This window comes from Crotalus tigris, unplaced genomic scaffold, assembly GCF_016545835.1.
Source record: "Crotalus tigris isolate CLP2741 ecotype Arizona unplaced genomic scaffold, ASM1654583v1 scf7180000017630.2799268, whole genome shotgun sequence".
Taxonomy (NCBI): Eukaryota; Metazoa; Chordata; class Lepidosauria; order Squamata; family Viperidae; genus Crotalus; species Crotalus tigris.
In genome coordinates, this window is record NW_024096524.1 from 150839 (window position 1) to 173256 (window position 22418).

The window sequence follows — 22418 nt, forward strand, 5'->3', positions numbered from 1 at the left end:
AGTGATGAATATTATTTTTTCTGGTTGTTTTATTTATGCATATGAAAACATCCCAAGCTTTCCTGTATAGTTTAGTTTAACCTCTGCAGGGTCTTTATCATACAAAGAATGTATTTATATTAGTTATGTGTGTAGTTTGTGATGAAGTTTGCTTTTTTAATATAGCTATCATAAAACAGATGGGAACAGAAATATTTAATTCTAAATTTGTGTTTTTTAAATAAATAATGAATTTGAATATATTTTTCCTTGCATATAGAATATATACTTAAGGTAAGATGCGTGTATATCATTAAGGCTGTTGGAAAATTACATGTTATTTACCAAAATATAAAAAAATGCTTGTTTAATGTATCTGAGTTTTTAGATATTTACATTTTATTTTATGACATTATAATATGGTCATTTAATTTACTACAATTCATATACTATGCTGATCAAAGTATTTATAAGTGTTTATAAAATATTGTTCACAAAGTTGACAATATTTTTCATATGAATTTCATGTCCCAGATTTCTTAGAAATTGATATGCTGCCTGGACTGTCATAGGAACTGAAATCCAAATATTTGGAAGCTGACCAGATTATGGAAAATAGATGTAGGCATCGGCAGATCTGGGGAACCTCTGATATGCAGGGATTCCAAGCCATTCTCCCAACTTACCGTAGAGCTACAAGAACAATTTTTTAATGTAATTATGTCACTGTAAGGGGATTGAACAAAGATGTTATGCCTTTGAGAGGAGGAATAAAAATGAAAAAAAGGGCTGGAGAACCTCTGGAAAACAAACACTGCCATTTTCATCCTTAAATCCATTTCCCAAGTGCTTAAAGATGGCCCGAAACTGTGCTGCAGAAAATTGGTCACTGCTGATTTTGGCAGTGAATCTTGCGGAAGACAGGATTGGAAATGGGGTGCTAAAGATAACTACATGTTGACCATGGATTATCCAGTCCTGAACTATAGAATCAGAGTGGACCTTTCTTTTTAAGCCATGCTAATAAGCTCTAATAACAAAGTAGCAAAAATATAATTGAGCAGCTATAACGGAATCAAACCTTGCACAGAACTTTTACTAATCTATGCGCCAGGTTGATCAATGAACAAGAGTATCCACATTGATCTTAAAAATATATCTTAGGCTATACAATCTATAGATGTTGGCCATCATGGCTTTATTGTAAATTTGGTGACGTACATCAATTCAGTGAAAATTTTATGCATCATAAATAAAAATATCTGTCAATGAGCAGGATGTCAACACCATAGACCAATCAGAAAACAATAATGTATGTTTTTCTTCTGATTGTGGTAGAAAATGTGTATATATTTTTTTATGAAGGAAAAGGATTATAAGAGAATAAGATGGGGAATACACTTCAAAAAGAGTGCACTTAGGGCAGGAAGCCATGAGTGGGCTGTGCAAATAGCCAAGTGTATTTCCTATTGTGTGCTTGCTTACTTTCTTGTAACCCCTCTCTCTCCAATCAACAGACCTACTTTAGAGCTACTTATGACTCAGATTCAAAGATCTGATGGTTGTCCCCCTCCCCCTCACAGTCATATGACCGCACTTTGGCACTGGGCTATATGTATGGCTGTTTGCAACATCCTGAGGTCATATGACCATGTTTTATTAGTTTTGCCAAAAAAAACAGCAGTTACCCTAACCATTGGTTTACTTTATGACCACATCAGTCACGTAACAACTACCACAAAAAAGGTTGTAAAATATGACCATGATGACCATAATGGGCAGGGTCCATTATGGTTGTAACTTGATGACTCCCTATAAATAAGTTAAGACAGTAGACTGTATCCTGAAAGTCTAAATGGAGTGGGGGAGAATTTCATCAGTTGGCCTTCTGGTAAGTGGTATTTTGTGTTCATCTATGGCCCCCAAATCATAATCATCTTATGAGACTGTTCTATGTTTTAAGTTTTATATTTCTGTTTAATGCTCCATTAATGTTCATTCCTCCAGTACTGGAATCTACATAAAAGTAGCTTGATATAAATTGTACTGCCCTGATTGTTGAGTTCTATTCTGTATCAATACAAGGCTGCAAGTGGTGCCATCCTTATCAGTTGTAATGTAACTCAGGCTATGAAAAATATTTAATGGATTATCTTGGCTTTGTTCTTCTTCCCACTGAGTCTTATCTGCCTACCAGAAAAACAAGTATGTGATGGGACAAGCTGGGCAAGTGTAGACAAGTATCTGGAATGTGAGATTCAGCTGTCTTTCAAGCTCTGGAAGTGACAAGTTGCAGATGCTGAAATGTTCTGCACCTATGATCGATTAATCAGTCTATTTTAAAAAACATGGGTCTAGCACATGCAACAAATAGTGACAGGACACAGGTAACACAGAGAGGATTATCTGGCATGTTGCAACACCTGTCCTCTGTGCCCGTGACCTCTCAGTCAAGCTATTTCTGAATGGAGGTTTAGTGCTCTTTTGGAAAAATGCTGGATTAATATCCAAATTAAGCTGAGTGGTGCAGTGCCCTCTTATTACAATGCTTGTGACCTCTCAGGATATTCAGTGTTTGACTCCTGATAAAAAGCCTATGGTGGGACGGAGTGGGCAGGGTCTTAAATAGGGGTTACTTTTTGGGCTAGGGCTTATATTAGGCCCAACCCCAAAAATCAAGCGAGGTAGGTTGTATTTTTGGGGAAACATGGTAGCATTGCTGCTATTGTTATTGCCTTACCACAGATTTCCCAGGGCAGCCTAGAACCTTTGTAGGTGTACCAATAGAAAATAGAAAATAAAACAGGTGTGAAATTCCAACAATCTTCTATGAGTTAGCACACTTCTTCACTTAATTTCCATACTTTTTAAGAACAGTCATACAATCCCTACCACTTGTAGCATTCAATACATGATTTGCAATCACCATATCATGAGTCCATTAGCTGTATTATGTCGGACCTAAATAAGCAATTTGTCATATGCTTTACTATACAGTAGATGATTTGCAAATGCCTTCTTCAGAAATATTCTATATATTAAAATCAGTGAAGCATACATTTTATGACTGAGTCATTTGTGGGTCATTTTATGGCTTGATAATGTTGTACTATCTGTATCTTTCCAGTGATAGCATTGCTCCCATTGTTATTGCTTTACCACAGGTTTGACAGGGCAGCCTAGAATCTTTGTAGGTGTACCAATAGAAAATAGAAAATAAAACAGGTGTGAGACTAGAACAATCTTTGCTGAAGGTCAGTCTAGATGCATTTTTGCTTAGTATATAATTGTTATGACAGAAGAATAATATTGATTGAGACCAGTAGAATGGAAGAGAGGATTTAACCTTTGCTGTCAGTGCAGACCTAACTTAAGTCTATTCCTGTCTTGTTAATCATTAATGCAAATTACAATGGAACAACTAGCATGCTATCCGGCTGAACCGTCTTGTAAGGGTTATTCGCCGAACACAAAGCAGTAATATGGTTATTGTGTTTGACTCTTAATCATTGGAGAATACATTGTACTTTGCTAGATGGGTTGTATTTGATTAAATGTAAGGTGTTCCATAATAATAATATTCAATTTCATATGGAGGCAATGTTTTCAAAGAGAAAATACAAATGTATTTTTATTTATTTGTATATTCATTAGGTAGGAATGCCAGAAAGTGTTACCCCAACTATCTTTCAAGTCTGCCTTTCTTATACTCTTAGAGCCAAACTTGCCCCTAACTGGAACCAAGCCGGTCACTTGTTGATACAAGGTAATTATTTGGAACCTTTGATAATCAAAATGTTTTTATAGTATTATATATTTTCTACATGGTGCATATATTTATTATTAGCTATAGTTATTACAATATTGTTCAGTAAATCTGACTACAGGTAGTCCTCAACTTACAATGGTAATTGAACCCGCAATTATGGTCATACGTCATGATGGTCATTAAGTGGGTTATCAAGTGACCACATCAATTTTATGTCCTTTTTTGCAGCAATCGTTAAGTAAACACCAGAGTTTGTTAAGTGAACCCATTGTTTCCTATGGGTGTTTTTTGCCATAAAACACCGGTTTTTATTATTTTACATCAAAAATCATGATCATGTGTCCATGGGACACTGCTAATGGCCATAAATGTGGCTTGGTTGCTGAGCACATGACTAGAGGCCATCAGAACTTCTAATTTGGGTTGTAAATACCTTTTGGGGGGGGGTGTCTGCTAAGAAACCAATCATAAGTCGATGGGAGCTTGTGCTTTGCAAAATTTTTGAAGTTTCTATTATCATAGTAATGACTCAATTCATGTATCATAAAATAGAAAACAAACATATTCTTCAATCGGTTCTTCATTTCTGAAAATATTTCAAATGTAGACTATATAATTTCAGCATCAGCCACTTCTACCTCCAATTCTTTATCATCTGAAAATGATAACTGAAAGTTTATGCAATATTTTATATTTTTGTTTGAGCGATACACATATTACTTTATTTTTACATAGTTAGGGTCAGTACAAACATGTTTGGATACTATTAAAATCTGCACTTTCCTCTTGAAATTGCAAGCTAATTAGGTTGGCTGACTCAATATTGCCAAGCTAGATTGTGACATGTATTTGAGGATGATACATTTAGAGCTTATAAAAATCAGGTTCAGGAGCAGCGGTGTAGTTGCCGTTTTGCCAGGAACCATCAGGTAATTGGGATCACTGTCTTAATTCCTATCTCTTCGTTAGGAATTTTTATGGCCATTCATGAGATGCTCCCACATGACATGATTTCTCCTCCAGTAGTTTGGAGATCCAGACAAGTAGAGAACTTCTGAGTCCTTGGAATATAGTCTGGATCAGAATGCAAGAAGACCAGAGGCATGCCATCTTAGTCAATGCTGCCTGAATGGACTTTGACTCCAAGATTTAGTTGCGCAGACCAGAGGGAGGATCTTTAAGCCTCTTTAAGAACTGATGGGACCATTCCCTCTCCCAAGAAGGAGTTAACTGCAGCCCAGATCCAATCACGCTTCTCTCCCTATGGCCATTTATCAAATAATACATTCCTCTCTTTCCTCTTTAATACGTAAAGAATATATTGTGATGCAAACATTACATAAACAATGTATAATGAAATGTAAACATATTTTCCTCATATGCTAATTTGTAAAGACATTGCTTTGGTATAGTTTTAACTATGAGTTATAATATAGCTCTCTCATATTTTTAAGGGAGAAATTTTTTGTCACAGATGGGAAAGCAAAATGCAGTTGGTGAGTACATTATGAATAAATATTTTCTCATTCTTACAGACCTGGAATTACCTTAATTATATTTTGTACATGCAAGAATGAAAAAAATCAATGGTATATCAAATATCGTCTACATAGATTATTAGTTGAGCAACTGTTAGGCATATAAATTTACCAAAAGGTTTTATGATTGAAATCAAGATTGAGTCACCACACAAGCAAATAATGCAGACTTATACCACTGCTTTGTTTTCCTGTTAGTCCTGCTCCTGTTTAGCAATATTTAAAAGTGTAAGCAACCACAAGCAATTATTTTTGCATGGGATTCAGATGTAACAAAATCAAGATGTAGTTTTTCAGGCAGGCAACTTTCACTTTGTTATTTATCATTGGTAATCATCACTGAATACTTCACTTGCCTTGCATAATTAACTATTGTTACACATTAATTGCTGCATCATATTATTTACCTAGATAATATTAAGCAGACACTGTTAATATTTTAATCTTCAAGATAAGCAGTTCCAGAGATAAATAGCAATAGCACTTAGATTTATATACTACTCCATAATTTTACAGGATTCTCTGAGCAGTTTACAAATGTCAGCATATTGCCCCCCCTTAAAAAAAATCTGGATCCTCATTTTACTGACCTTGGAAGAATGGAAGGCTGAATCAACCTTGAGCTAGTCAGGATCAAACTCCTGGCTTGGGCAGAGTTAGCCTGCAACACTGCATTCTAACCACTTCATCACCACGGTTCCAAATAGCAATCAAGCCACTCCAGCCACCAACCAACAAGTAATGGAGGCAAGAGTTCCATGATATTGCCAAGTGTATTACTATATGTCTCACCACCCTATGCCGGCTACTGATACTACGACTCTGAGTACTTCAGCTTTCTTCAGATCACATTCAGATTTCTTAATAGCTAAAATAGTAGCTAATGCAAACAAACTACGTATTCTTTTCCAAAGGCCAGATTTAGGGCTATAGGGAGAAATAAATTTATAATAGAGATGATGCAAATATGTTAACTTCACTAAACTTGAAACAGAACATTGGGGGGCAGCAACCTCATTTAGAATTCAGTATAATTTTTGCCTTATGCACTTATGGGGAAAATAGGGATATATGAAAATGCTGTATACTGGGTGTTATGAATTTTATTTCAGCTGTGGATATCAGTGTATCAGAAACTCAACTTTGCATCACTGTGGAAATATGCAGGATATGTTTACCACCGCCTGAGGTACAAAAATAATGTAACTTTTTACATTTGCTTTTGATGGGGCTTCATTGTGCTTGTGCATCTAGAACTATTTAAGATTCTTTTACAGAATAGAACAATCAATTATTGTTAAGCAATTCATCTCACTCTCTCATTTCTGTTCTCTTTTCTCTCAGATGCATACAAAAATTATCAGGCACAATTTTCATCTTATTGAAGAGTTGTATTGGTGATTTCTGATATAACACTGAAATTTTAAAATAACGGTATTCAGTTATTGAGAGAGCTAATTAGGTGTAAAGATTAAGGCATCAGTCTAGAAATTAGGAGAGTATGAGTTCTAGTCTTATCTTAAGCCCAAAGCCAGCTGGATGACCTCTGGCCACTAACTAACTCTCAGTCATTGTAAACAAGTATGGCAAACCCCTTCTGAAATCTTGCCACAAAAACTGCAGGGATTAATCCAGGCAATATCCCAAGAGTCAACAGTGACTCCAAAAGAAAAGAAAAAACCAACAACACAATCTATTAGTGTATTTCTGTTGATGACCACAATCAAGATTTACTGGTTATTTTTAACTCATTAGAAAGAAAATTGGATACTTAAATTTAAAAACATGTATTTTTCATTTAATGATGTAATTTATTTTAATATGCATATTGTGTTAGTAAATTGCAAATCACAGATCCATACCGAGAGTAATTTCAAACTCTGAAAGGATTTAAATGACTGCTTTATATTAAATAATTAGGCATCCCTTAATTTTATAGCACGATTTTTATAAACTGCTTTATAAAGGGATTTAGTTATTAAAATGTAATTTTAGTTACAAATGTATTGTAATAACTAATTTTTTAATGAAAGCTTTTATGCAATATTATTTTAACATACATTGTTTTATATTTTTATACTTAACATTTCAAAAATTTTTTATTTTTTTTTCTATTTTAGCTTGAAGATTTTGATATTTCAACAAACATCATAAAGAGCTTTAACAATGATACCACTGCAGTCATTTCAGAATGTTCTATTTTAAGTAATTGGTGTTATGTTTTGCCAAGGTATGTTTTTTCATATTTTACAAGAAATTGTATTAAGATGAATGAAACGTTTCCTGCAATATATTTTTATTACAGTAAACATATTAATGATTGGAGCCACTGAGAAAATTTTTCATTCTCAGAGTTTCATGAATATTTAGACAGCTTTTTTTAATACAAATTCAAAAACAAACTATTTTGAGTAGTAACACAACAAAGCAAATATCTTCTTTAAATTTGAACAGGCATTTCTGAAAACTCAGTATAATCTTTAGTTCTTGGCACTTATTTCTAAATGACAACTTCACATCTGTGAACAAAACTACCTTACAGAAAAAAAATTCCAGTTGTATGGTTTATTTCTTTAGATTTTAAAAATGCCAGAACAACAGTCAAGTAACATATTTGGGGATTACAAAGGGGTTCCTGTCATTTATATTCCGGTTTTGTTTTTAACAACCTTGCCTCTACCAACTTCATTTCCAAAATCACATTACAATAGGGCTTTTTCATTAGTTCTATGTATAATACTAATGAGGGGTAGATGTTAGTATATCACTGGAGCCACATTTCTGCCTTAGTGGATCGGTGAAGTGAAAATGTTACTTTATGATGTGTCTTTATAACATATTTGAATAACAGATCATTATATATATATAACGCTTAGCTTATTTTAGGGTAATAAAAGTCCATATTTTTCAAACCTAGTTTAAAATATCTGTTGTATAATTATGATTTCTACCACTTAATACTAATTTTCTAATATTCTTTTTGTACCTCTTCCAGTATGAAAATGGGTCAGATTATGAGTATCAGTCATTTAATTCCACCTGATTCTCCATTTCATTCATACAGTGATTTACAGTTACATTGGGAAAATCTGGTAAGGAAATACGTACGTACGTACATATGTACATACATATCTGCTCATTGGTAAATAATAAATCAATTGATGAAGTTATTACTATGTATTATCTTACATATATATTTTATCTTTAGTATGGCTACCTTCTCCCAGAGGATTCACAGACGTATTTCAACATTTATTTCAGACTGATAGGAGAACAACTTTTTACATATCTTTTATATGTTTTATTTGTTTTCATGTAGTGCCTTCTTAGGAACATGAGCCAAGATTATAATATAAAAATATGCTATTAAAATACTCCCTTACTGAATATTTGTTATGAAATTAAATAAATATGCTGCCTCTTACCACATGAAAAATAAACATTCGTAGTCACAGTTATCTTTCATTTGATGAGATAAATGTACAACAGATCAATGCATATTCCATTTTTTCCCAGTATAAACTGAGTTTCTTAAAGCAGAATTCTATGCTCTAATTGTAGATTTTCTGCATTTTGTGCTTTCAAATATAGAAAACAATCTGCAACCATTTTTCTTCAGAAGTTAGTGAAGTATAAATGCCAACCATTTATTTATTTCTTCCAACTTTCTGCATCATGGTCAGTTTTAAATTAACTGGAAAGATCTGTAAAAGACTTCAAAATTTATTTAGAGTATACAAGTCTGAATGCAAACAATTAACTTTGACTTAACCCTGACAGGGCTGTATGGCTGTAGGCTTCATGCCCCACCTCTCGTGTATCGAGTGATTTGCCATTGTTATGGGCAACTGCACAATTAGCCAGAAGTTTATATTATATTTGGCATTTTTGTCCACCTAGCAAGTCCTTCCTAAAAACCTGGAAGAGGGAGCTGTTTAATTATATTAAATGTATCATTGCAGGATGTAAGGTATTTCAAGTAAAGCTACCTTTGACAATTGATTGGTGGTTACTTTATATTGTTGATGGTGTTCAAGTGGTGCTTCAGATGTTTTAGGATTTTTCCCAATGCACCTATTATTATTGATACCATATTTGCTTTCCTATGCCATAGTCAGTCTACTTCTATTTACTAGTTTCACTGCATCTTCTTTACCATCCTTCAGCTATTCTTCCAATGATCTTTTTTCTTTTTTAACTGTTTGATGTACTTGTAACAGTTTATGCCTACTTGTGCTCCAGGGCTTCTAGTTCCTGTACATTCGTAAATTCCAATTTTTAACTTGCATCAATACTTGTTCTTGGCTCTCTTTACATAATTACCCAATTCACACTTTTTTTCTTTGACCATTTGTTTGACTTCTAAATATCTGCCTCCATTTCTGCAGGGCAGGTATAATCTATCAATACCACAACAGAGAAGTAATGCGTAGTGAATAGTCATCAGTTTTCTTGCTCTTTGGTCCAAAGTGTCCAGTTTGGCTTCTGTCTAACTAATAATTACAGCAGTGTGTTGTATCGCAGATAGGCCCAGGTTTTGATGGTGTTTCCACTGTTCAATTTTGCTTTGCTTTTAGCAATTTTCTCGTTCTTTGGATGTATTTTTTACCAAGCACATTTTTAACTTGTCCGTGTGTGATGTTATCTAATTGTAAATGCCCAAATACACCTAGGCTTCATACTAATAACATAGGTTCTTGGGAAAAACCCAATGTGTATGAGGACCAACACCAACTAAAGAATTGCAGCTGTGATTTCACATTGTTGTGTAAATGACAACAACAACAATAATACACTGTTCACCTTGGCTTCATCACTCCCTCCCATCGTTGTTGAATGCCTGGAAGATAGAAATATCATAGATATCCCTCCACTGTCACTTCTGCCATTCCAGCTCCAGACCACAGTCTTTGGTGCAGTGTGTGCTTCAACTCTGATCTTCTGCTAGTTTCATTGCTACCACCAGAACTACCATCAGGGCTCCATTCCTCACCAGTGTTCAGTGAGTAAACTTAGCAATTACAGCAATAACAACTGCTATATTTACTTACTACAGTGTTGTTGCCAGTATCGTTGAGACCTACCTAATTGCAGTCAGCTAAACCCTAACTGCACACCTCATCCCCACCACAGGACAGTATATTACCACTGCCACTTCTCTCAACTTCATTCCTAATTCTTTTCTTCTCTTATTGGTCCAGTCTCTCAATTAAATATAAACCACACAAATTTACCTAGCAAATCTTGTTGTACCAGTGGATCCTTGGAGCCTCTAAATCCTGTAAACTCTTATTTCCGTTCCTCCAACGCCTACATTTAAACAGAGGTTGTTTCAAACCTCTGCTGAAACATGAAACATGAGCAAGTTTTTCTGAAGTTTTCATTTATTTCACTGATTTTGTGCAGAAAGTATCCGTTGTAGGTTTTACTTGCTGTCTTTACTTTAACGAATCCCTGTCGTTCAAGAAATTGTGCCTATGGTAAACCTGATGCTTTTAAATATCAATTTATCAAATTGTTTATTTCATCCCTTAATACTGATTCAGATATCCTTCCAGTTGCATCAGAAGTCAGCCCGTACAGTACTTTCCTAGAGCAAATTTAGAATCTATTTTAGATTCTTTTGTTACTGATCTGAAGACTGCCATTCCTCATATATGTGGATTTCCTCTTAAGATGACACAGAAAGCAATGTGTACTACAAATAATTTTATAACAGCATCTGTTCAGGTAATACTGTATAAGTTAATGTGTATGTGTGTATCGTTTATTAAAATTGAAAGTCAACTATCTTCATTTTTCTCAATATAATGCTTTTCTAATGCTTTATTATCATAATTTAAAGACAGCTAAAGTGTGATAGTAAACACTTAGAGCAGACCAAATGTTTTTGCTGTGACACCAAAAACACTGATGTAACTGGTATATCCGTAAATAACTAAAATGATTCCTTAATCATAGGTTCGCAGTGGTGGCGAACCTATGGCACGAGTGCCAGAGGCGGCACTCAGAGCCCTCTCTGTGGGCACGCGCGCTGTTGCCCCTGCAGAGTTTACCAGAGTAGTGAGCACGTGGCTTTTGGAAGCGACAGGGCAGGAAGTGAGCGAGCAAGCGGCATTGGCCCCCCAGGGATGCCTCAGAAATGGTGAAGGACTGGCCCCCACCGCCCTGGCCCTGGCCACGCTCACCCAGTCTGCCGTGACCACTGCAGCCATGCCCATCCAGTGGGCCATGCCCTTTGTCCCCCCCCCAGGGCACCACCATCCTGATGCAGCTGTGTCACTTTGCGATTAACAAGTGGGTTTTGGGTTGCAGTTTGGGCACTCGGTCTCTAAAAGGTTCACCATCACTGCCTTAAGGTCTAACTAAATGCAAATTGTGATTACTGTGACACTTATTTTTCTATAAAAACCTTCTGAATAATAAAAAACGATTTATTTGCAGAATTATACACTAATTACTTCCAGATGGAGATTTGTACCAATATTATTCTTTGATTTTAAAAAATAAGAGCAATCAGTCACAAGTCTAATCTAAGTTGTCTTGAGTAATAAAAATAAGGGAGAAAGAGCTGACAAAATTGCTTATTGGTATTTTGAAATGTTCCATAACAAGGCTAGATATTCAGTAATTTTTTTAAAACTGCAGTTGAATTACATCTTAAATCAGTTGGGTTGGCTTGTATTTATTAGCTGTTGATCATATTGCATCTTAGCTCTGCCTGTTCCATACAGATTTGGCTCTGAGGCTTTGTCTAAAATGTTGTGCTTACAAAACAGGAGACAATTTTCTATTCTTATATTTTATTTTCCATCCATTTTTAAAATCTATATTTTATAAATATGAAATATACTAAACCAAGATAGTTCTTGCTATTGATTTAGTTATTTAGAATGCATACATTGTCTAAAAAAAATGTCAATGCTGCTCAAACATTAAAAAATAAAATCGTCTTCTCACTATGTTATAGTAATGGAAAAGAAAGAATAAAGAAAGTTGGAAGCATGAAAAGAAGCATTTAAGCATCTGTATGATCTTTGGCTAGTAATTGAAGGCAGGTTATGCCTCTCTTTATTTTTTTAGTTCGAAGGAAATGAGTACTGTTTTTGGCAGAAAAGTAAAAATAAGCTCCCTATACCTGACATTTTCTGAATGAGAGATGGAATTTGATTACATCACTTTACACGACAATCTTCCTGGGAGGAAGGGAATATAACTAGCTTCCCATCTGGCCTTAGTTGACAAAGAATTCTAGATATTTCTGGAAGAAATTCACTACAGCAAGCGGTAATGACCACTGGGATTGATACAGAAGCTGCTGCTGTATGTAGATGGCATCTAATCCCGTGTCTAATTTGAAAACAGACACTGCATCATGCCCAGTCAGGCACTAGCTGTATATATCTGAGCTGTGCTGAAATCTGAAATGAAAACATCAATCTGAACAAGGCTAAAGGGTTTTAATTTACTCTGTTATCTTATTCAAAAATGCTTAACAGTAGTGTTTTTATTATATGGAGGAAACAAGGTAATTCACCTTAGAAAATATATTATCTCTAATATAACTGCCAAGTGTTGTGTGAAAATTCCTCTGTATCTTACTTTTGCTAATATAGCTTTATAGTGAAAAGTGCTGATATACCAGCAAATGCAGTGAGGCTAGAATGAATTACTGATAGTCCTTGACTTCCAACCATTAATTCAGCGATCATTTGAAATTACACCAATTTTGAAAGAAGGGATTTCTTAGGACTTGTACCTGAAACTGCAGCCGTTGCAGCAACCCTGTTTTCCTTCCATCTATGCCCTTTTAACCCGCTGCTCTCCTGCTTTTGACTGCTTTTTCCTTTTTCCTTTTTTTTTTTTTTTTGCAGCATGAAGCCAGCCCCAGCCCCACCCAGGTGCAAATAGGGGTTTGGGCATGCTGTGGCTTAGAGCTGCTGTTTCTTTGCTTTTTTTTTTTTTTTTCAAAGTGTGAACAGCCTGCAAAACGCAGCCCCTGTACTGCAGTGCAGCACAAAGCCTAGCCACAACCTGGCCAGGCCAGGGACACCTTATCAGCAATAGGATGAACAAGAGAACAAATGTCAGCTGGAACTAGGGTGCACACACCTGTGCAAGTGCAGCGAGGCCAGGGAAAGAAGGTGCAAGGTGCCTGGGAGTGAAGCTAGGAAGGAAGAAAGATGTGAGAGTAAAGAAAGGCCCCGGGAGGGAAACTTATTCAAGCGACTTGGAACCTTCCTTGCTGGCTTCCCTGTTGACTTTGCTTGTGGGAAGCCAGCAGGGAAGGTTGCAAAATGATGATCACATGACAGCAGAACATTGCAACCTGTCATACATTTGAACTGGTTGCCAAGCATCCAAATTTTGTTCACATGATCACGAAGACACTGAAGTGGCCAGAAGTTTGAAAAACGTCCATAATTTCTTTCATTCAACACTGTCGTTTACTGCAAATGGTCATTGAATGAATGGTGGTAACTCAAAAACTATAAGTTCATTCTAATACAGTTGATATAGAATTGAATTATTGTTCGCTTTCAGTCTCTTAATAAAAAGCACAGGTCCATTTGAATGGATTTTTATCCAGTGCCAACTTTCATGAGAAGATTATAGTATTTTATGTGTTATTAAGAGCTAGAAAACTGCATTTTCTGTTTGTTTTCTGGTATTATATTACAGTTATAATTGTTAACGCCAAAGTATTTACAGTGATATATAAAATTAATTAGTGATGTGTAATGTGGTTCAGATTGTTCTGTTTGGTTCCTATGTTTCAGAAAGTAAACTCTAAACCAGCCAACCTTACTGTAGGAAGGAACTGCAAGGTACCTTTGACTCAAGTAGTTCCAAAGAAAGGTGCTGTATTTCAAACTTTTAAGCATGTACTATAAATAATATCCACAAGGTGGAGCTTAAAGTCAACCATCTGTAAACTGGTATTTTCTTTAAATACTGTATACTTCTGCAGATGATGAGTATGCTGGAATAGAAGAAGACAAAATCAATACTGGACAACAATGGAAAACATCAGAAAATTCTGGTTCAACATTGAAATCAAATGATGCCAAGAGGATCATACCCATTTTCAAAGGAAAGTTACTGCAAGTGGATAGACTGTTCACTAAAAGAATCAATGAAAAGAAAACAAAAAATGTTTCAAAAGATTTACCCAAACTAGTAACAGATAATGCAATTGCTAAATTGGCTGTATTCAGCGCAAATGCAGATCAGATTAACAAATCACTCTCTGATACATCATTTCAAAATGTTACAAATAAAAGAAAAAATATTAGAGCTAACAAATTTCTATTAAAAGAAGAAAATAAAGATGTTGGGTATCTATTAAACTTCCCTTTATTTAATGAAACAGTTTTAACCAAACATTCCAGTAAAAACAAATCTACAAAGCTACATTTTTCTTTGATATCTGCTGATAACCAATCAAAGCATCACACAGCAAGCACCAGTCAGCTTCTGAACAAACCTGCACATCTCAGTGCAGGTCAGAATCTTCTCAGATGGAAGAAAACTGATGAAATAGCTGAAGGAGCTCCTAGAGTATTTCAGAATCAGATACCAAATTCAGTGAAGGAAACAAAAACAAATGATTACAGATTAACCAGTTCAGGATCTGAAGGGCTGACAATATCCAATAAATCCAAAAGAAAAAGAGATTGGAAAGAATCAGTGTCCTATCAAGACATCACTAAGACCTCAAGACCTCATCTGCAGGTATAGTAAATAATATAGATGTGCATAACACAGCAGTTCAGGAGCTTTTCGTGATACTGATTTACACAATGTAATAATAAAAAGCAGGGAGCAAGCACAGGGAACTGTGCTGAGTTCCATGCATATACTTTTAAGAATGTTATTCCTCATGCTTAACCAGAAATTTGTTGTGACACCTATTGCTTTTTCATATGACTCATTTATGTAGTCTATATGTATCAAGTCTATTTATTAAATCAGATCTGAGCTATACAGAGAGTGGCATAGTGGCCTAAGGGTGAAGACTCTCGCCTTCCACTCGGAAAGTTGAGAGTTCAATGCTAGGTAGCAGCAGATGTTTCTCTCCTAGGATGCAAAGAACAAATACCTGCTGTAAACTCTGCATGGCGTCAGGAAGGGCATCTGGCACTTAGCTCCATCCAGTTGCCCTGACTCTATTCTGAATTAAGGGATTTGAGCAGGGGTAGTCAACCTTGGCTCTTTTATGACTCGTGGACTTCAACTCCCAGAATTCCAGCTGGCTCAGGAATTCTGGGAGTTGAAGACCATGAGTCATAAAAGAGCCAAGGTTGACTACCCCTGGATTAGAGGGTCATAAAATGGGAGTAACTGAGCCATACAGAAAAGTTCTGTATTGATTTTTCTTTAAAAATTGGTCTGAGCCAGATATTGATAACACATTGGCGGTGAGCATCAGGATAGAAAACTTCCTGGCCTGTACATCATGAATATCTCTGAGCTTCTTAAATTAAAAGTATTGATTTGTGAAATAACAAGATATAAGATTAACCCTCTGCTACCTTCATGTAGTTCCTTTTATAGATTACAAATGAATAAATCTTTGAAGCTAGCTTTAATAAAAACTATACGGCATTAGATGGCAGAAAATGTTAGTTGATATAACTTTTGAAATTGGTACAACTCTCATAAAGATTAATTACAAATATTATAACATGCAGTACACTTTTTAATTCTGGGATACATTAACTTCCATTATCAAACTTTCAAAGAAGAAGAGTTCAGGGCAACTTAAAACCCTTTAACATTCAGAATCAATTTTAGGCCAAGGAACTAACTTGGAAAAATCATGAACTTCTCCAACAGAAACAGGGAAAGTGGTTGTTAGGAATATATTTTATTTGAAAATCAACATAATACTGATATGAATGCCATCTAATAGCTGATATTCTAAAAAATGGTTAGGTTGTAGAATGGAATATTTTAAGCTAGGAATGGCAAACTGGAACCTTGTAGATATTTCATCTCTGATCAGCATCAACTAAGATGATAAATAGCAAAGAGCTGCAGGATTCTTAGAAACATTTGTAGCCCACCCTACTTGTAGAATCTGGGCAATGGTAAATGGCTCCCTGGATTTCTACTGCTGATCCTAAGGAAACTATTTCATGCTGCATAAGAATGAATGACCACAATAATTCATTTAACTATATAATGGTTAATATTATATATACTTTTGAACTTCATTGTAAACTTTCAGTGTATTTAAAAGCACATATAACCATTTTAGATCAATTTTGTTTTTCAAATGTACTCTTTATTAAGTCATTGATATTCCAAATTCCGTTTATAAAACTTTTTGGAAAATAATATTATTATGCTGATTTATACTGAAATGAACTTTCATTGTTTTAAAAGCTATAGCAATGTAAGATTAATAATAAAGACACAGAAAGAGAGAGACATAAAGCAATTACATTCATCAAGAGGCTGCAAGCAAGCCATAGATAACTATCACTTTACTTCATCTGGCTCAGGAAGCATAATTGTACAAGACATGCCCCACATCATAGTTGCCACCCACAATCTCGCAGTTCAATGGAGAGGAGAGCAAACTGCAAAAAAATTATTTCTGGAGGAGTCAACTCATTCAAGACAAGTTTCATCTCAATTTGGGAATTCAGCTTCCTCCTTACTCAGGGACCGCCTGTCCTGTATGCATTAAATTTCAAATTGTTTTCCATCATCTAGACTCATTATTCAGATTAGATATTGCTCAATGGTACTGATTGGTCCCTTCAGATTAGAGATATGGAATAGCAGAGTTAGGTCTTATTGGTGTATTGATCCCATTCTAAAATTCTGGATGACCAACCCTGGAAGTTCCGTGTAAATGCTAAATTATATAATAGATAAAAACCCTGTGGAATAGTATTAATTACTGGTCTAGATATTGAATCATTGTCCCCCAGAACCACCTTCTTGTCAAGTCCCAACAAGAAAGACGAGCAAAATAATTATCCCAAAGCCCAACCCAACCAGACACTTCAAGTTATCATGATGGACCACAGCAAAAGATGCCAGCATGTCCAATAGAACTAGCAGAATTACATTCTTTCTTCTATACAGTATAGGTCATCTTTTGAGATAAACAAAGCAGTCTCAGCCTCATACCCTCAGAGAAATCCTGAAAGAAGTAGACTTGCAGATACAAGTCTCAAAATCTTTTACTATGCTATTTTCCCAGGAAAAGCAACCATATCATTTTGGATCAACCAATGTGAATATTATTATGCATACTAACAAATGAAATAAAATAGATTAAAAATTGAAAAATAGCTGTACAGCTTTTATAATTATTTGTTCACAAATATTCCTATTCGCATTACTTGTTCCATATTTTTATTTTGTGTTTTTTTATTTATATACAAAAGGGAGGGATTATACACAAGCAACAAAAAGGATTTAAAAAAAACACTCAGTTTTTAAATATAGCTTTAAGCCTTGAGCACACAAAATAATGCTGATCAGACTTTCCATTACACAAATAAAGAGTCAGTTCATAAGAAGGAAATGAAAATAGGTTATCAATCCAGTTTTGTCAATCTGGATCAGCACTGTCTTTTCTTTTTTGTCTTTCTATGCTCTTCTTTTTTGCTTAGTAAAATCACAGATTTAAATAAGGATAAAATCCAAATTTTTGGTTTATAATCCATCATGACATCCACATCTTTAAATCATATTACTCTTCCCAAAACTATTTTGACATACATAAATCAAATGGGATGACAGTAGACCAAGTTCATATCACATGTGCAAATGTGCCTCGCTCTCAGCCTAGTGAAATTCACAGCCATCTCCTTTTAAAAAATTTTTGACATGTTCATTAAACATAAAATATTTTGTTGAATAAATCTCATCTTAAGATAACAATAAATGTACTTAATATTTTTAAGACTATTAAATATTGATTTGTTAGTATAGTATAGGGATATTTCTATATAAATTTGGAAATACCCAAAACACATTTCAATGCTTATTCATCTTTTATTTAAAGTACAATTTTGAAAGAAATGTTTGTTTATAGTAAAATATTTAGTTTTAGGCCTAAAATGTACTGTATACTTTGATTACTTTGTAAATCCTAGCTTTTGATCAGCCAACTGATTATTGGAAATCATATATACATTTTAACATAAATTAATAATAGATGACATTTGTGATAGCAATTTTGATTTTCTTAGATGTAAATATAATTTACTTTAATGCTTAATATATTGTATTGACAGGAAAAAGAAAGAAGTTATGCAAAACCTAAAAAATCAAGAACCAGTAAGTCATCAAAGTAGAAAAAAGATGCAAAAGAGAAAATAAACAGCAGGTTTGTTGAAACTAAACCATGAAAGGATGGTGGTGGTGTTTTCACTTAAGACTAGAAGTATTTAACTCATACTGTGCTTTTCCTGTTTCATGATTGAATAATTGATGATTTAAAAATGGCCAAGTTTCAATTTTTTCCCCACAGCAGTCAAGAAACCATACACATTCAAACAGACAAATAAGTCTCCATGCATAGAATCCAACTCCTACATACACATAGTTATTCTATGTGTAAATTAGAATTACTGATTAAATTTCTAAGCTGCCAATAACTGATATTCTCTGGGCAAATAATACATATATGCTTATGAATTATTTGCATTGAAAATAATAGAAACAGTACAGGCAATAACCTCAAGTACAGCTCTTATGTTCTGAATGTATGATTAGTATGATCAAACGGACTGCTATTGTTCATATGCAATGCTAAACTGTGAAGTGCTAGGCGCAGATATACAATTCTAATTCTCTGCATTAGGTGGAAGAATGAAATAGGAGTCTGGTTTACTTTATTCAAATCCTGGTTTATCATTCAATTTAAACCAGGAATTATAATTATAATAAAACTGTAAACACATTGGTGATCTGCCAACTCCTATCTAAGGGTGTAATCACAGGAAAACATGAAGGACTGCAGCTGTAACAAGAGTTTTTCACTTTCACTCTAGAGCATATATTCAATCGTCCTTACATGTCATGAATTGTGATTTATTTCCTATTTCCTAATGGGATAAAAAACAATATTTGTTCACACAACACAAGTGTTTTGAAATAGTGTTTTTGTTCTTGTTGTTTAAAACAAACTTTTGTTTAAAACATGAATTTCATTCTTGATAATTCCTTTAAAAGTTATCATTCAAATTGTTTTTATCCATTTTTGAAGATTTCTTCTCTTATATTTTCTCTGTCCTGTAAAGACATTTTACTTCTCTTCTATAGATGAAAGAATATATTTATATGATTATAAACCAAAATGCACACTTCTCTTCAGAAGTTGTTACGTAATTATTGTAGTTGATTTGTTCCTCTGAAAAGTAATAAAGAACATTCTTGCATACTTTCCTTCCTTACTGTATCAATATATAATTCCTAATTTTGATTAGTATATAGGATCATAAATGTGCTATGTGCCTCTATAATATATCAAGACCTTATTCAAAAAAGGTTTACATATGTAACAGTTATAAAAATGATAACTATATAGAGGTGGTCCTCATTTAATGACCACTTTTTTGGTGTGTATTCAAAGTTACAGTGGTGCTGAATGGTGACCATGAGATGTCCTCACTTAATGACAGTCTGAGATTTGCTTAACAACAACAACCTGGAAGTGCTGAAACTGCTGTTGCTAAGCAACTTTATGACTGCATCACTTAGCAATGGAAATTCCAGTCCCAATAGCCTTCATTAACTGAGGACTCTCCATTGTTATATGTCATATTTCACAATACAAAGCAAGTACAGTTTTGCATATTAAGATTCATTTTTATGAAACGGATTAAGGTAAAATACAGCTTTAAAATAGCATCTGTGGCCTGGATTCAAATGCACTCTCTTTTGGCATGCACTTTGAAGGAGATGCTATTCCTTTGCACCGAAATAGACAAATAGCCCACTTTGAAGGAAAGGAGCCTTTCAAGGTGTTGCTACTAAAACAAAATTTTGAACAATTTCTGCAAGAAAGGCATTTATAATGCAGCACAGACTGAGGTACTTTAAAATTATACTTAATAGTTGTATTGATGTACAGCCTAGCTTGTGTTGATTGGCTTAAAGAATATCCATCTTGATTCTTTGGTGTATGAAAAAAAATGTAATCAGGCTTTATTGTTGTTAAGTATATTTGAATTCTATCATGCATAAGTGGTTTAATTTAAAGGCTTTATAATACGTAAAGTGGGAATAATTTGTCAGAATATTCTGCTTGAAAATATAATCTTATATATGTGTACTTTGAACAAGCATCACTGAGTTGAAAAGGATTTATAAGTTTACAGAATTTCAATTCTTACAGTTATAAAGAACATGGTATTTGGATGAAAAAGCTGAGTTATAGCTCTTCCCAAACATGTTAGTTTTTTCCTAAAGATGGATTTTAATACAATGTAATATCTGCACATATAATTGTATTGTGCGTTATATTAAAATTTGAGGTAACTTCATATATCAGGGATATTGACCTATGCCTATTTTCTCCATCCTAGCATTTTGTAGAAGCATTAGATCTGCAACTTCCAGAATTCCCACTCAGCATGTCAATTAGTTAGCTAGCTAATTTATTTCTTTATTCTCATTTATATCCTGTCTTTTAACTCACTCTTTTCCTGATCCCTCTCTGAGGATGCATGATTGTATACACTATAGCAGGTTTACTGTATTATATACATGCTTATAGCAGATCTCAAAATTGTATACTGTAGATATTGTCCTAAGATTTAATTTGTGGATTGTGCAATTTATAAAATCTTAAATAATATACTAAGATGTGAATGAATTGTAGTGGAACTATAAGAAAGCAAAAGAGAAAAACCACAGTGATAATGTCAAAAAAGGCAGCATCAGTGATAGATAATAGAAACATTTTGTCATGAGTCCTATGAGAGTACAACAGTATAGAACTGTAGCAAATAAATACTGCCATTGTTAAATTAATATCTTCAATATGATTTTAAAAATCCATAAAAGAATCTCAGAATTTTAGCATGGTTTAGTTCAAGGATAGCCACTTTGAAGTAGATGATGGATATTATTATTATTATGGATCATCGCACAGACAGCCAGATGTTCAGACTGGATTTGGCATTTTGTCTACCTATGGAGTCCTTACCCAGGACCTGGGATAGGCAGATGTGGATGTTTGATGGTATTACAGATATCGTTGCAGGATGGAAGCAGTTCCTAGTAAGGCCGCCATTTGCAATTGACTAATAGCGAATTTGTCAATGCCAGGGGTGTTCAAGTGGTGCTCCAGTTGTTTTGGGATTGTACCCAAGGAGCCTATCACTATTGGTACTACCCTTGCTTGCTTTTACCACAGTCTTTCTATTTCTATTTGTAGGTCTTTGTATTTTGTTATCTTCTCCAGTTCTTTCTCGTCTATTCTGCTATCTCCAGGCACTGCCACGTCCACTATCCAGACTTTTTTGTCTTTCTTATCGACAGTTGTTAAGTCTGGGGTGTTATGTTGCAGGTGCTTGTATTATTATTATTGTTGTTGTTATTATTATTATTTTTATTATTATTATTATTTAGTTTAAGAATAGAGACCTTCTGATCAGATATAGCAGATTATTTCAGTGATATGGTTTTAAGTCAGTTATATATTAAATTATTATTATTATTAAAATCATTTAGAGACCTTCTGATCAGATATAGCAGATTATTTCAGTGATATGGTTTTAAGTCAGTTATATATTAAATTATTATTATTATTAAAATCATTTAGTTTAAGAATAGAGACCTTCTGATCAGATATAGCAGATTATCTCAGTGACATGGTTTTAAGTCAGTTGTATATTAAATGCTGAACTGAAGATGTTCATTCTTAAAATAGTTTCAGTAATTATAGTAGTTGAATGAGCCAACAGATCATCTCAGTATTCCATACATCCCATTCAGGGAACTCTGAATCTTCCTCTGGAAAAGAATAGTTCAGGAAAGATACCACCCTTAAGAGATGGTCCAAAAAGTATTTTGGCTGTATGAATCACCCATATGGTGGGATTCATCAAGCTGCCTTTGAATGTTCCTCTAAATTTTCTGGTAGAGTTATTTTCCAC

At 34.3% G+C, this 22418-nt stretch overlaps 1 protein-coding gene across 5 annotated transcripts in view; it reads left to right on the top strand.

Moving 5' to 3' along the window:
- Positions 1-19612, top strand: part of CUNH18orf63 (chromosome unknown C18orf63 homolog) — a 28692-nt gene extending 9080 nt beyond the window's left edge. For all 5 annotated transcript variants that reach the window (XM_039334384.1, XM_039334383.1, XM_039334382.1 and 2 more), the window contains 10 exons: positions 3634-3745; positions 5203-5244; positions 6399-6475; positions 7407-7516; positions 8282-8378; positions 8495-8571; positions 10833-11016; positions 14067-14145; positions 14258-15021; positions 18549-19612. In XM_039334384.1, coding sequence (XP_039190318.1) covers positions 3634-3745; positions 5203-5244; positions 6399-6475; positions 7407-7516; positions 8282-8378; positions 8495-8571; positions 10833-11016; positions 14067-14145; positions 14258-15021; positions 18549-18608 — 1602 coding nt within the window. In that variant the 3' untranslated portion in view covers positions 18609-19612. The remainder of the gene's footprint in view (positions 1-3633; positions 3746-5202; positions 5245-6398; positions 6476-7406; positions 7517-8281; positions 8379-8494; positions 8572-10832; positions 11017-14066; positions 14146-14257; positions 15022-18548) is intronic.
- The last annotated feature ends 2806 nt before the right edge of the window (positions 19613-22418 follow it).